General features: G+C 42.6%; 1 protein-coding gene across 4 annotated transcripts in view; it reads right to left on the minus strand.

Moving 5' to 3' along the window:
* LOC119159877 (uncharacterized) overlaps positions 1-15,792 on the minus strand; it is a 90,363-nt gene that overhangs the window by 18,348 nt on the left and 56,223 nt on the right. For 2 of the 4 annotated variants that reach the window (XM_075883987.1, XM_075883986.1), the window contains exons 4-5: positions 9,541-9,573; positions 7,913-8,022 (exon numbers count right to left, since the gene is read on the minus strand). In XM_075883987.1, the coding sequence (XP_075740102.1) occupies positions 7,913-8,022; positions 9,541-9,573 (143 nt within the window). Of the gene's footprint in view, positions 1-5,728; positions 5,859-6,199; positions 6,224-7,912; positions 8,023-9,540; positions 9,574-15,792 lie in introns of those variants that run through there. The other 2 variants (XM_075883988.1, XM_037412693.2) reach the window with 2 other exon arrangements.

A 15,792-nucleotide genomic window follows, 5' to 3' on the forward strand; every position in this document is an offset into this window, starting at 1 on the left:
TCATGCGAAAATTATTTGTCTTTATAACCTTCGACAGCAAAGTGCTGAGGATGCTTTTTATCTGTCTCTGAGAAGTACACTCGAGTTATTTCAGGTACTTAGCAGAAATGGCTATAGTTGCCGAACATGTGGCGTCAAGGACATGCGACATAGGATGCTAAATCACAGAGGCGAAATACTAGAAGCTTGTGTTCTCTGCATAATCTGACAAGTCCATTAATGGTTGGCCAAATGAGGCTTTCTTATCTTTACGCGACTTCATTAAGCTTAGATAAGGTTATCATGAATTCACCGAGTAACGTCACTAGATGCAGATGTTTGTCCGCAACTCACAAGGACTACCGAAACGTTCTAATAGCTTCTTTATTGAAATATACATTGACTTTAATTCGGCTACAGACTTACTATCTGCCAATTAGCGAGACATTCATAATTCAATTGGCCCGTCCCTCTTCTTTGATTTGAATCCTTGCCGTGGCATTGTGGAATATACTTATTTATAGGTTATCTACACGCGCTATATAATTGCTAAGAACGCTAAATATCAAACTTTCAATGTCATCTCTTCCATAGCTTTCACTTCATTCTTTTACTCAGTATATTGAAAAAGATCTTGATCAGTCCCAATTACTAATCATAGGTAACTATCAGAGTAATATTGATTTTATTTCCGGTGGCAATTTCATACATTCAATGGCTGATATATTTCATGAACACGTTCTTGTTTAGAAAAAGTTTTCTACTTTAACCTTGAAACAAATTAATCGATTATTACAACTGATTAGTCATACCATGAGGGTTCAGATGCACATGGATGTCTTTGAGTGAATCTCAGTTGCAATGTACTGGGCGCAATTGATAATCTTGATAATGAAGCATACCAATTAAACCTTACGCCAAATCACTAATTATCAACACATGATACTTCAATCTGCATTTATCCTCCCTGTCTTCACTTTCATTTGATAGATCACAATTTGATCATCTGATTAACTCATACCAAACTTTCAATGTAAGTGTTTATAGTTTTAGAGAGCATTTATAATATTTTTATACCATTCAATTCCAAGTAGTTATTACAATCACTACTGCTGTTTACTTACATGAGACTGTAAGGAAGTATCAATGGTATGCACGGCAATACTACCCAAAAATGTTACTGAATAATGTCTTACTACGCTGAGAGCTTTCCCACATAACGTTTCAATCAATTGTTACATTAAAGAGTACCATTAATTACCTATGTCTCAGAAAAAAAATAATTTATATGAATGCGTCTTATCGATTGGTACCTCTTACTTTTAATGACGAAGACCTATTCTTATCTTTGATCGTTTACTCTATTTGACCTGAGAGGCGTGATTGCTGATCGTCAACGTAAAATCTACAGAGTATTAAAGCCTGCGCATGTTGGCCAGCATCAAGAGAAACAACCTTACATAATAGAGCTCCGAAATTTTTTACGTTTTGGAGTGACCGAAAGCAATACGGAGCGCGTATGCCCCTGCAAGTGAGTTTACGTCAAAAACACGTTTCTTTAAGTGGCCGTCGAATCGCAGTAACTCTGCCGATATCGACCAAAGTTCACTGATACGAAAACAAAGTCGTCGAGAATATGTAGCTTCAGTCATTTGAGCAGATGAAGGCTAATTGGTTTTATATAAATCTTTGAAATTACCTCCAGTGGTATCTCTTCCATAGCACATGAAAGTCGCTATTTAACCCAGAAGTTTCATGTGAATAAAGCGAACTTTATTGGACTGTGACAGAATGATGCCCATGTTGTATATACGGAGTGATTTAGGCTAATACATAAGCGTTCGGCAGCAATAAATGTTTAAAGGTGGTCTCCCATTGAGTAACGCCATTTACCAGGCAACCCAACAAATGCCACTAGTTGTTGATGTCCAGAATTGCTGGACATGACAGTGGCGAACCAATGGTAGGTTTAAGCTACCTCGACGATGATTCGTGGATCTCGGTAGAATCAGACTTGCGTAATTTTATTTATACCTAGATGGTGCTGGTGACGAAGCCGAGCACATGCTTGCATTTTTCAAAAGCAACACGCCCTCAGCTTAAATTCAAATCATTCGTGCCCACATGAAGGACCATGGTTTCTGTTGATTGTGGGAAGAAAACCAACAACGATTGCATGTTGTTGATGAATGTACCACCGTGAGTGACGAACGCAATCGAGGAGCGGGTCGAAATCCTAGTGAAGATACTTTGTATCGGAACCGCACGATAACGCAGCGGATGTGTGTCTTTTCGAGAATTTTGACACGATGCTCTTCGTCGATACGTTTCCAGAACCCATAGTCCTAATTATTCAGCACGAACGTTCAGGTCTGGTGAGTATAAAAAATTGGGTACACGTACGAGGAGCAATACTTTTATGCCTAACGTTTCAGCCATGGCACGGCTTGTAAGCGAATGAAGAGTATACAAGCAATGCCGCTTTTAAGAGCTGATCACAATATGCGCCGGCTGCGGCAGCTAGGTCCGACTATAGCGGCACTAGTTCTTGGGACCACCACGCACCCAACTTCTTCGCCGGTGCTTCGAAACTATGTTTATTCTGGTAACGTTGTTCAAAGCCTTCGACGTCCAGCGGAAAATACTTGTCCTCAGGATGCTTCCTTTCGGCATCACTGCTGTAAGCAATCTGAGGAATTACCCCCGCCGAACGACTTCAAAACCAGCAACATTGCGTCACCTAATTTATCTGCATACGGAGACCATTTCGCTGATTGCGCTGACTTCGCCCTGAAACTCGTGAAACAAGCAAATCGCTTGCAGTGCGCTGTCATCTGCATGAACGAACGTGCGAAAACGAGTGGCACAGAGTTGGCCTATTTATGATTGCTCAGTTATAGAAGAGCAAATCGTGGGCCCGAGCGACCTTCCGCTTACTATGTTACGGAATTTTTGCACTACAGTAGCACTGACGAATGCTGTATGCAAGTAAAACACGAGTTTTAATTGAAAGGGTCCGACAATAACATTTAAAACGTACGTGGCAACAGTAAACCTTGCAAATTCGATATGTGTAGTCTGCGGGCTATAATCGAAAGCGCGAGTTGCCACAAATTTTCACGGAAACTTCTCGTGTCGCAAGGATCAAGCAACTTGATCTCAGGGAAGCTGCAGTTTGTTCACTGACGCAGCAAACGTGCAAAATGGTAGTGGTAGTTTCTTGCGAAGTGGATAACAGTGAGGCTAGCACAACCAAACGAGTGAAGCGGCTGCTTACTGACCATCTTTGAGAGGACGCTCCCGAATTCCACTTGGCGGCGCGACACTCTAAGGGCATGGTGAATATCCATAAATTTGCCCAAGAAGTCAATGCAGTATAGTTTGCAAGACATGGCTGCAACTGCGGCATTAGCAGCTCCTAGTCCACTGCTGATCATAAAAGATACTGCTGCTCATTTTAACGTGTCGTTTTTCAGTTACCTAACGCCATAGTCACATATTCTCATATATTTTTCTTTGAAGCTTTCCGCTTTAAACTGAAGCAGAACTACTAAAATCAGACTAATATTAAAATTTTGGCGAATTTTAAGCCCCAGGACCCTACTTTCAAGTTAATTTTTATCAAAATTTGTGACAGAAAAACTGTAACGTGCATCATTTATTTCTGTTTCAGTAGCTGTAGCCACTTATGTAGAACACCAGGTAAAACAGTCGTATAGCATAGTCGTCCGTTAGCGTCACGTATTATACCAAATTTAGTATATGTGAAGCTAGCGAAACGGCCGCGAGCGTCCATGAAGGTGGCATGTAGTGATCTTCTTGAATGACGCGCATAGCATGATTATCCTGTTCGCACCGGTCTTTACCTTCGTCATCTATTCAGGTCACGTAATACCAAATTTGGTCAATGTGAAGCTAGCGAAATGACCGCGAGCGCATCATAAGCGTGGCATGTAGTCATGATCTTAGATGACATGTATGTCATGATTTCCACGTTAGGGCCTGTCACGTATGTTCGCCATGCAGTCATGTCATTTCATACTAGTTTTCAAATATATCATGTGAACGAAACCACCGCAAGAGCAGAAAGACAATGACATGTAAATATTGACTTTCAAGACATACACGCCATGATATTTTAAGCTTTGACTAGTCAATTCTTTTCGTCTTACAGTCATGTTATGCCATACCAATTTTAGCATAGATCCCATTATCGAAACGGCTAGGATTGTTAGAATTCATAGGCGGCTGATAGATAACTGATTTTGTCCAGGCTTCCAATTTAATCATTTGAGAATTTTGGCTCGTGTGACAGACTGTCATCATTAAATGCAAGAACAATATCCAATGTCGCAATCCTTCCGGCTTTGAAACAATACAAAAAGAACAAAGACTGTGCGACGCAATTTTCATAACTCCACACTTGCACCAGGCAGTTTGCATGTGCTATTAAGTATGATTGCATCACAAATTATAGTCATGTCCACTAGAGCACACCCGTTGTCACCACGCACGTTATTCACTTTAACGACGCCCAAAAGGCTAAGAGGTTTACCGGTAAGAGCTCGCTGGTTGAGCGTTCAACACTCAGCACGCCACCGACATTCATTCACAGAGAACTGTATGGGTTGCAGCGCAATTCGCACTAGCTTTCAGCATCTAAACTCAACGACGATAATGGCCAAAACAAGGTGTAATGAAGCTAGGAGGTGACAGTGCTTTTCAAGACCGCATCACTGCTAATCTGCGATGTCAATTGAGTCATCACTGTTAGATCACTGTTAGATTTTTTTCTTGTAATCCCACCGCTTATGTAACATCCCCTGATTGGTGGTCCTTAAGAAAATGAAACTGAACTGAACTGAAGCGATTTGCTTCAAAAACAAATTGCGAATATAAACGCTCACAGTGTCTTCATACCGCCTTATAGAAGCTACCTGACAATTTCCCATACACAGCCGATTTTTTTCTTGATAAACATTAAAGCTTTCGTATGTTAGGTATCTTTTTTTTTTTAGAAAATACACCGTAAGCACCAAGCGTACACGAGGATGTCCCTAGGGTGCAATTTCAGTTACTAGTTGCTCTCGAAACAGTGGTTTTGAGCCACAAAAAATGCTGTTCAAGAAAAGTACCCGCGTAAAAAATATCACACAAGTTGCGAAAATAGGTAATATGTTACCTAATGTCACCCTAACCTGTGCCGTGAAATACTGGCGCAATAGCTTCCAAAATACAGTCGCTCACATATTAGGCCAAAGGCTCACATCTTTCGTCAAAATCTAAGCAAGATTCTGCAAAAAAGATAAAATGGTCCAAAATTACTACGCAATCACAAGAAACGTGGTATTAGACGTCATCATGACGTCATATGCTGGCACTATTTGCGAGTTCATCATGACGCTACTTTGATGTTCTCACAGAACGTCGACTCCAGAGGTATTGCGATAACACGTTAACTACTTAAAATATCAGGTGGGGGAGGTGGGCGCAAAGATGATTCCAATTTCTTGAAAAGAAAACCAAGTAAAGCAAGAGTTGTCCAGTCATCTTACCATAATGTTTGAAGGGCCTTGTGATCGTCTGCCAACAGCTTCTGTTTCGGCGAAACCACAAGAGAGCCTTGAGCAGGACTTGGGGTCGTCGTACACCACGCGGCTGAGCACACTTGGTTGCGTAGTAATGGACTCGTTTCTCTAAAAACATTTTGGTCTAGTATCCATTCTAAATGACTGCACAGAATAACACGTCAGGTGTTTTCGCTCTTTAATAATAAGAATGCATGATATTCGCCTATGTATCACGAATCGACCAGCCTCTGGCAAAAATAAACGCCCGGCAAGCAGCATAAATCACCTCCTTGGACTTAGTTGAGGTTCCTGTAACGAGATTCAGCATAAATGTTTAGCAAGCAGGGCTTTTACGAACATATATACAGGTCAAAAATGGTCGTAACATCCCTGAAAAAGAAGCATGCCACGAAAAAGCAATTTCATTGATTGCAAGCAGGCGCCTGCCGAGGTCTCCCACTAGGAGTAAAGCGAGAACACTTCAAGGGCTCCTCCCGAGCCCTTGATGCTGTTCTTGCGTGTAGGCTTTGTGAACCGATGTTGCACCACAGGCGTCAGTAGCATAAAGCAGACTTAATGTTGGCAATCGGATGAACCTTTCATCACTTACGGATACCGAAATAATTAGATAAAAAGTCCTGTATACTTACTTATTACAGTTGGTACCGAAAAGACTGCGGGGAGAAAAAAGAAAGTAGTGCTACACAAGTACTCAATCTCTTTTCGTTGGCAGGCATTGCATTAGTTTACTATAAACGAGCGTTTGATGCTATCACATGTTACCCTACTTGCAAGAATATCAACTTACTGTGAATAAATAAATATCTACCACATGTTATCCTACTTCCAAAAATATCAACCTACTGTCAATAAATAAATAGTAATGAGGTAAAAATAATTCGGTAGTTCCCAAATAAAATTTCAATTGATATTATGCGAGTCATGTAGAGCAATGGTGCCTGTGATGTAAGTTTAGTTGAGCGAAACATAAAGAAATGATGCTAGAGACATGAGCAACTGTACGAGCAGACTTATGGACAGTCAGTCGTATGTTTTATAGAACATACGACTTTTTGTATACAGCTACGTCGCGATTTTAACAGGGGTATTTCAACATCAGAAGCGGTAACCTGAATGTTGCGTCGACGCCATAGGAGAGTTGCCCTCAATAGTGGTACCACGGCCGCTGGATAAAAAACAAGGTTTTTTGTCGAGCGGCCATGGTTGCACGTAAGGCCCCTACAGAGGTTGGTGTTTAGGAATACAATTGACATTAAGCCAACGCGATGACTATCATAGAAGTACGTACTTGTGTATTGTTTGTGTAGTGGCTAGCGCTTCAACAATTATTGACGTTTAACCGTCACACACTTGCTTCGGTCTTCTTGCAAAGTAGTTTTGACAACTGGCGTCCAGTCACACATAATCGTCAAACCCTCTTACCCTTCAGCCATAATATTGGCCTTCCTCAAGTTATGCAGGTGATCAGGACAGCATCCAGACATTGAGATAGATAGATGGATAGATACTTTTCTATAACATAGACAGATAGATAGATAGATAGATAGATAGATAGACAGACAGATAGATAGATAGATACTTTTCTATAACTACTACAGCCTATTAAAGTACAGCTGAGTTAATATGCTGTTCCAGCAGCCACTTTCTACGTTATTGCAAACTGGCAACTATTTGGTTAGTTTGTTAGTGGTAAGAAAATGATTTCGTTAGTGTAGACGCACTCGTAATGCGAAATCACGGGATGTCTATCTTGTCTTCTGGTCACTGCTTATTGCGGGCTCTATTTCCTCTATGATTTCACTATTTTAAACAATGACGGTAAATATCTCTCTTTACATATTCACAGCTACCGATGTTGGTTGCTTTCGTACAATATGAATTTTAAAACTACCCCCTCCCTCTTTCTCTCTTATCAGCACCGTTTGTCCGTGTAGGTGTTAAAACAAAGGTCGTTAATACGCTTACACCTTCGGACTGGTTTTGTGTACATATTTGCTTAAGCCTATGGTGAACTGTAATACTTTGGCCATAGTGTATCATTGTGCGGTTATGACTACACTGTTCGCGATTTACAAAAACTATGGGATGTTTTTTTATTACGAAAGTTCATTTCATATTTAATGTGACCGTCCGTGTAAGAGCCCCATCCTGTTTACGAAGCATTGCACTCATACATCGAGCACCATTGTAAAATGGTTATGATTTGATGCCGCCTAGAGGTTACCTTATTGCAGTCCTAGATTGCTCGTTCAGAAAAACTTTAAAGTTGATAAGAAACATAGAAAACTGCTGCGTCACTATGCAGGTTAGCATCACACACACAAAAGTAAAGGAGCACTCACTGTCGTCTGAGAGGAGCGTGAAGAGGACGGCAAAAAGCGTGCAGCTGATGAGCAGGAGCAAGGCGCTCATCGCCACCACAACGAAGCGCTCGCGACTGTTGGTGACCGAGCTGCGGGAGAAGTGCAATGGGACGTAGTTAACAACTTTGGACACGCATGTCACGTAATACACGATAATAGTTCTCTAAGTCAAAGTAATAATAATGAGAGCGATACACAGGAGCGCTCACCAACTGTTTGAACGAAGAACCAAAATTGTTAAAGAACATAAATTGGAAGGGAGTGCTAAATGACTGCATGGCATGGTTACTGATTACTATACGAGCACTTGCAATATAAATAAGTTTGTTCATTAGCATCCTTGTATCCCTCTATGCTTTTAACAGGTTTATTGTTGAAAGCATATATTCCTTTTCCACACACACGAAAATCGAAGACCCGAGTGTAGCGCCTGTTTAATTACGCTTATGGCGAATTCTTTATGCGCATACGCCTCCTAGTAAACATTTAAAAAAAATAATGGAACACTAGCAACGACCCGGACGAACTACATGATAGAATGTCATAATCTGGTTTTTTGGCACTTGGTCTAAGAGGAGGTGAGAAGAACTGTACATCGGGACTAGTTTTGTAGGTGCATGTTCGACGCTAGCATACGTATCAGCGTTCTCTGAGAGTTTAACCATCATAGAAAACAGGATGCATTTCCAATTCCTTGCATAGTTGCGTAAGAGCAAGCTTCTAGATGGTTGTTTATCTATCGAAGTGGAGAGACGCCACCACATGCTAATTCAGTTAGCCACGAAATTTTTACAGAACATATCTGTCCACTACCCATCAGTACGCGGTAGGCTTCTAACAAGCCCCACTCTAGCTCAGAATCGTTGTCAAAGTGCCACCTGCTTTCCATCGGCACTCCGGCTTGCTTCTGCTCTGCGGCATACCTGTTCAGTCGTAGGCCGGTGTACAAGTGATATGTGTAGATGTGTTGTCTTGACATTTGCTGCAATTTCCTTGAACCACAGCTTCATACCACTCGTTTAGAGATTGATCAGAGAAAACAACAGAAGGATGCGTCTACGACGACTAAACAGAGGCTAACGCGAGTAGCTGGTTGTACTCCACATTATTGATGCCATAGTGGTCTCTATGTCACCACAACGAATGTGAGTGCCAAAATTGACACCACATATGCGTGCCTCGCTGGAAATATTCTGGAAAAACAATAGTCTTCTGCCGGCTGTCTTTTTTCGTGCATGGCGTGGCACTTTCAGCGCAGCGCAGGAAACACTGGAATCTTTGAATCACGCATCCATGCATTTTTCATAGTAGAGATACAAAAAACCAAGCACTTACGTATTGATGTTGCACCTCAGATATGCGTATTATTTGCTCTTTGGTCGATAATATTCACAAGCCTGAACGCAACCACCAGTTCAAGAGAGCTGGGCGTTCAGCAAGTGCTTAACTTTCACCTGGTAGCTGAATCGTATGGCATACACAAAGACAGACAGACGGATGGACAGAAATATATGCGTTCAACTAACCCAAGAAAAGCTATCTTCTTTAAATAACAACACACGTCATCAGGTCTAACGGTTACAAAAAAGAAGCGAATTTGAACTTACGTGAACTCTGGCGTCACCTCCACGACTTCCCTCCTGAAAAGAACGCGGGCTTTAATGCAAACGACTGACTGGGTTTTACGGATGTCTACGCTAGTTCCCCCGAACATGCAAATTTCAATGCATTTGTGGCAGGTGTGTGCTTTTCTAAGCACTGTTGTGTTTACTGTTTTATTCGTAATACCGAGCGCTGGTTTGTTTTGTATCTTGCCACACCTGCACTTGCCTAAGGACAATGCGGTAGTAGTGGTTCATGAGGTGACTACAATGAGAAAGTGTGCAGAGATTAGGACACTTTTGACCTTATAGTAAATAGGAGATATTAAATTTTCAAGCTCAGGCTTCCCTTTGCGAGGTGATCTCAAGGGTACTTGTGTTTAGCTGGTGACCACCACGCAAAAACAAGGCGTGGTGGCCACGTCACAACTTTGAAGGAACTGTCACAGAGATTGGGGTGAAACTTCGATGTAGTCTAGATAATGGCGCGGCACTCCTTTTCTGTTGTGGAATATTTGGCTTCCACCTCGCATAGTGACAGGCTAGCAAAACCTAATTCTTTCTAACCCGTCAGTTTTGTGCACGGCGCTTGCGTGGACGTATAATTAGTTACCGGCATATTGGCCGAAACGCATAAGAATCAGATTACGCAGTTCCCACTTCATTTGTACGTGTATCTTCATAAGATGAGGTAGTGGCTCGACTATACGCGAAAACTTCCCGAGAAAGTGTCTGTTGTAGGCGGACAAGTTGAGCACTCAGCTTACTGTCTTCTTGTTGGTGAACTGTGGCAACGCAGCGATGGCAGCTGTTGACATGCCAAAGAGCTTCTCCTAATCAAAGCGACACTTTTCTGAAATAAGGGTGAGTCAAGAAATCTTGATTGCTTGTCGTATAACTTCAAGGCGGTGGAAGTGTCCGTCGAAGTTTGAGGCAAACACCACGACGTCGTCGAAGCAAACGAGATAGGTCTGCCACTTCAGGCCGGTCAGGATTATATATATTGGCACGGACATGCAGTGATTTTTCTGGCTGTTGCGTGGCTAGTTTCAATATTACTTCTGCATGAAGAAGAATTTGGGCTTGAAAAAGACGACGACGAAATCGCGCTGCTCGATTGACGCTGCTTTGAACACTGTTACTTGCACTTATTTTATTACCGTGGAAAACTGGCGGAGGTGCTGAATAGAATTTAAATTCGTGAGTTTGAACTCAAGCCGCTTCAAGCTGCTGCCACCATTTCAACAATTCCGGTAAAAAACCTGGCACTTCGCAGTCGCTTGCTAGACCTAGCTCCTTAATTTGGTCCCTTGAGTTTGGCAATTAATAACAAACACAATGGCAAGTCAGCCGCAAGAGAGCAACGTAGACCAACTCATATCCACCACAAGCGTTGTCTACACAGCACACGTCCCGCGGCCGTTTTATGACGATGTGTTCGAGGAAGTGGATGACTGGCTAGACCACTTCGACCGGTGCGCGGCCGCCAACGAATGGAATGAAACCAAGAAGCTTCGCTACGTCTATTTTGCACTTGAAGACTATGCTCATACCAGGTATTAGAACCATGAGCCGCCTATCACCAGCTGGCAAAAATTTCAGCGACAGCTATGCCAGGCATTCAGAAATTTCGCAAGGAAAGAAAAAGCCGAGCAGGCTCTGCAGATCCGGGTTCATAAGCCAAATGAAAACATGGTTATGTTTGTCGAAGACATGTAACGCTTGTTCAAAATCGCGGACCTAGGGATGTACAAAACAAAAAAAGTTCGTCTCCTCTAGCGGTGTGTCAAGGAGCAACTTTTTGCTGGACTAATGCGCAAGCCCCCAACAACTGTCTATGAGTTCATCGCTGAAGTTTTTACCATAAAACGAGCACTTTAGCAACGCTCTTAGAAGTGTGACCAGCAAGCTTCTGTCGCCGCGGTGTCACATTTCACCTGTGGACAGGACTTATCAGCACTCCGCGAGCTTGTGTGGAGCATGCTCCGCGAGGAGCATGCAAAGTTCGTTCCACTTCTCACCCGAGTGTGACGATTCTGGGTGACATCATTCGCGATGAACTCAGGAATGTGGCCCAACCATTGCTCTCAGAGCGTGCGGAAGCTGCTGCTCAGTCTCACGCCGAAGGATTCAGGAGTCGTCAACCTTCTACAGGGCGCCAGCCATCCTCTACTTTTTCACCATCGCCCCGTCAATTCGCTCCTCCAAATAACTACGAGAGCACTTTCCAGTGTAACGTTTCGCGTGAAGTCACCTGTAAATCTGACGTATGACGAACCTCAGACAATAGGCCCCTTTGCTACTACTGCGGCGAAGTGGGCCATCTGTACCGCTAGTGTATGGTAGTATGGGCCCTCACGGGTTTCACCCTAACGCACACCGACCCAGCAACGCAGAGCGTCCTCGCGAGATTCAGCAATACGTAGCAGCGCAGCAGCCGTTCCCTCCGGCACAAAGACACCGGCCACCCTAACCTTCTCGGCGCCTCAGCTCGCTTAATCCTTTCGCCACGTTCTTTGGCGTACGAAACAGGTCCCATGTCCTGGCCCACGCCAGGAAAACTGAGGCTGGCGGCCTCTGGGGGTGGGGCCGCTGTTGACCAAACTTACAAACCCCACTGAATGCAGGAACAGCGCAGCCTAGAAGTTGTTACACCGTAACTAGGGAAGCGAAAAAAAACAAGGACAGAAAAGAGCGCTGACTTTCAACAAAGATTTATTATCGGAGTGGTATATAGGCGAAAAATGAGAAAATTGGGCATGGGTAGAAGGGTGCAGGAACAATCACTGTGATACAATGTCAGCAAAACTGTTGTTTCTTGTTGAATGGGCTGAAAATAAATATATATGTAACTTAAAAAAGATTGAGATACGCAATCTCTTTTTGCAACAACGCAACTGATCGGCAACTTACACATTTACCGTCAAACTTGTTTATTTGATAAGCTTCAATTATCTCACGCGTGGCGTGTGAGTTGTGCTTGCTTAATACCTCGCAACGCTCAAAAACTGGCACGCAGCCGCAGTCTCGGCAGTGGATTCCGAGGTGTTCTTGAACTACGTTGTGTACATTGTTATTGTGCTCTCTTAAACGGTCATTAAGGCACCTTCCGGTTTGCCCTATTTATACCATTCCGCACGAAAGCGGAATGAGATATATGACACCAATAACGCAAGGTACAAAGCGCGTTCTGAGTTTCACAGTGCATCTTCCTCTAATAGTGGCTGGATTATTCAACAGCTTACAAAGCTTTGCAAGCATTTCTGGGGCGGAAAAAACAACGGTGACACCAGCGCGTTTACCGATTTTTTTTCAGCCGATGCGACACGTTATGCAGATAAGGAACTGCAACACATTTCATGGGAACAGACGCACTTTGAGGCTGCGATTGCCCTCCTTTATTTTTAATTTGCTTCAAATTTTTTCCGCAACAGCTGAAATCAGGGCGCTCGAGTAACCAGTCCTTAAGAGGTGCTCTACCTGTGCTTTGAAACTGCATTGCATCGAGTGCGGGCGTGACCTCTTGCGAGCGTTTACCAGGCAACTTTTAATGATACCCCTTTTCACCAATTTTGAATGAGCTGAGTGGAAAGGTAAAAGGGGTTTACCACTTCTCGGTGAAAACAGCCAGCAGAAATGATTACTCCTAAAACAGAGTGTTAGGTCTAAGAACCTAATCCAATTTCCAGACGGTAACTCATGAGTAAGTTCAAGAGGATACAAGTGCTTCTTAAACAAATCTAGAAGACCAAGGACAAAAATTTCAAAAACAGTATCCAAACATTCAATGAATACAATTAAATCATCAACAAACCTACAGACCTTCACAACGAGAGACAAGTCGAGATCTTTTTGAATGTGGCGATCCTTATGCGCGAGAAAGATGTCACTCAGGACTGGTGCCAAACAGGAACCTATGCAAACGCCGCTTTTTTTAATTAAATGTTGCTCATTCCAAGACGCAACTGTTGACTTTAAATAAAATGAAAGCAATTCCAGAAAACCATGAACTGGCATACCTGACGCATTCTGGAAGTTTATCGACCCAAACGAATCAATGCATTCTTCTAAGCACTGGAGCAGTGCGTTATGGGGAAGTGAATAATATAGATCTTTCATGTCTATCGAGAAAGCATTCAGTCCTTTTTCATTAGACCTTAAAAACTTAATAACCGCCTCTGAGTCTTTTACCAGAGAAGGATCGTCAATGGTTAAAAGGTTAAGCTGTTTCGGTTAAGCCGAAACACACCTGTTCATTTTGCTGTCCGGGGTGCGTCGAGCAACTTGTCAAACGAGGGTCAGTAGCTCTTGTGGCGTTTTTCGAGGGTCAAAAGCAAACTTTGGTCCAAGTCCCAAAACATCATGGACTTTCTCAGGAAGTTCAACATCACCAACGATCACCCCGGACAGCGAAATGAACAGGTGTGTTTCTGATGGTGTGGACGTTTTAACACGCTGTAAACCACCTAGCAGTGCAGTGCCCACTAGAAATGTTGTATCTTTCTTAAAAGCCCAGTCTTTAGCTCTTTTACCATCGGACAAAGAAGGTGGCTTTGCTGTTTTGCCTTTCCTTTTGTTTAAGGACAAAGCCATCATGGCTATAAACTCTGTTTTTAAACCCAGCCACTCTTCTATAGCAAAAGCTAAATTGAAAGCGAAAAGGCTTTGCAACTCTCTCGGCCTGGATAAAGTTGCAAAATTAATCGACAAATCAAAGAAGCTAAGTCTAGACATCTTTTTTACCGCTAAGACGCACAAGATTGACTGCCCAATGCGGGTAATAGTTTCTGAAAACGGGACCTGGCAAAAACAGGTCGCCTTCTTTTTACAACAACAGCTTAACCTTTTAACCATTGACGATCCTTCTCTGGTAAAAGACTCAGAGGCGGTTATTAAGTTTTTAAGGTCTAATGACAAAAGACTGAATGCTTTCTCGATAGACGTGAAAGATCAATATTATTCACTTCCCCATAACGCACTGCTCCAGTGCTTAGAAGAATGCATTGATTCGTTTGGGTCGATAAACTTCCAGAATGCGTCAGGTATGCCAGTTCATGGTTTTCTGGAATTGCTTTCATTTTATTTAAAGTCAACAGTTGCGTCTTGGAATGAGCAACATTTAATTAAAAAAAGCGGCGTTTGCATAGGTTCCTGTTTGGCACCAGTCCTGAGTGACATCTTTCTCGCGCATAAGGATCGCCACATTCAAAAAGATCTCAACTTGTCTCTCGTTGTGAAGGTCTGTAGGTTTGTTGATGATTTCATTGTATTCATTGAATGTTTGGATACTGTTTTTGAAATTTTTGTCCTTGGTCTTCTAGATTTGTTTAAGAAGCACTTGTATCCTCTTGAACTTACTCATGAGTTACCGTCTGGAAATTCGATTAGGTTCTTAGACCTAACACTCTGTTTTAGGAGTAATCATTTCTGCTGGCTGTTTTCACCGAGAAGTGGTAAACCCCTTTTACCTTTCCACTCAGCTCATTCAAAATTGGTGAAAAGGGGTATCATTAAAAGTTGCCTGGTAAACGCTCGCAAGAGGTCACGCCCGCACTCGATGCAATGCAGTTTCAAAGCACAGGTAGAGCACCTCTTAAGGACTGGTTACTCGAGCGCCCTGATTTCAGCTGTTGCGGAAAAAAATTTGAAGCAAATTAAAAATAAAGGAGGGCAATCTCAGCCTCAAAGTGCGTCTGTTCCCATGAAATGTGTTGCAGTTCCTTATCTGCATAACGTGTCGCATCGGCTGAAAAAAATCGGTAAACGCGCTGGTGTCACCGTTGTTTTTTCCGCCCCAGAAAAGATTGCAAAGCTTTGTAAGCTGTTGAATAATCCAGCCACTATTAGAGGAAGATGCACTGTGAAACACAGAACGCGCTTTGTACCTTGCGTTATTGGTGTCATATATCTCATTCCGCTTTCGTGCGGAATGGTATAAATAGGGGAAACCGGAAGGTGCCTTAATGACCGTTTAAGAGAGAACAATAACAATGTACACAACGTAGTTCAAGAACACCTCGGAATCCACTGCCGAGACTGCGGCTGCGTGCCAGTTTTTGAGCGTTGCGAGGTATTAAGCAAGCACAACTCACACGCCACGCGTGAGATAATTGAAGCTTATCAAATAAACAAGTTTGACGGTAAATGTGTAAGTTGCCGATCAGTTGCGTTGTTGCAAAAAAAGATTGCGTATCTCGATCTTTTTAAAGTTACATATATATTTGTTTTCAGCCCATTGAACAAAAGACAAGAGTTTTG

Source organism: Rhipicephalus microplus, unplaced genomic scaffold, assembly GCF_043290135.1.
Source record: "Rhipicephalus microplus isolate Deutch F79 unplaced genomic scaffold, USDA_Rmic scaffold_23, whole genome shotgun sequence".
NCBI classification, from domain to species: Eukaryota; Metazoa; Arthropoda; class Arachnida; order Ixodida; family Ixodidae; genus Rhipicephalus; species Rhipicephalus microplus.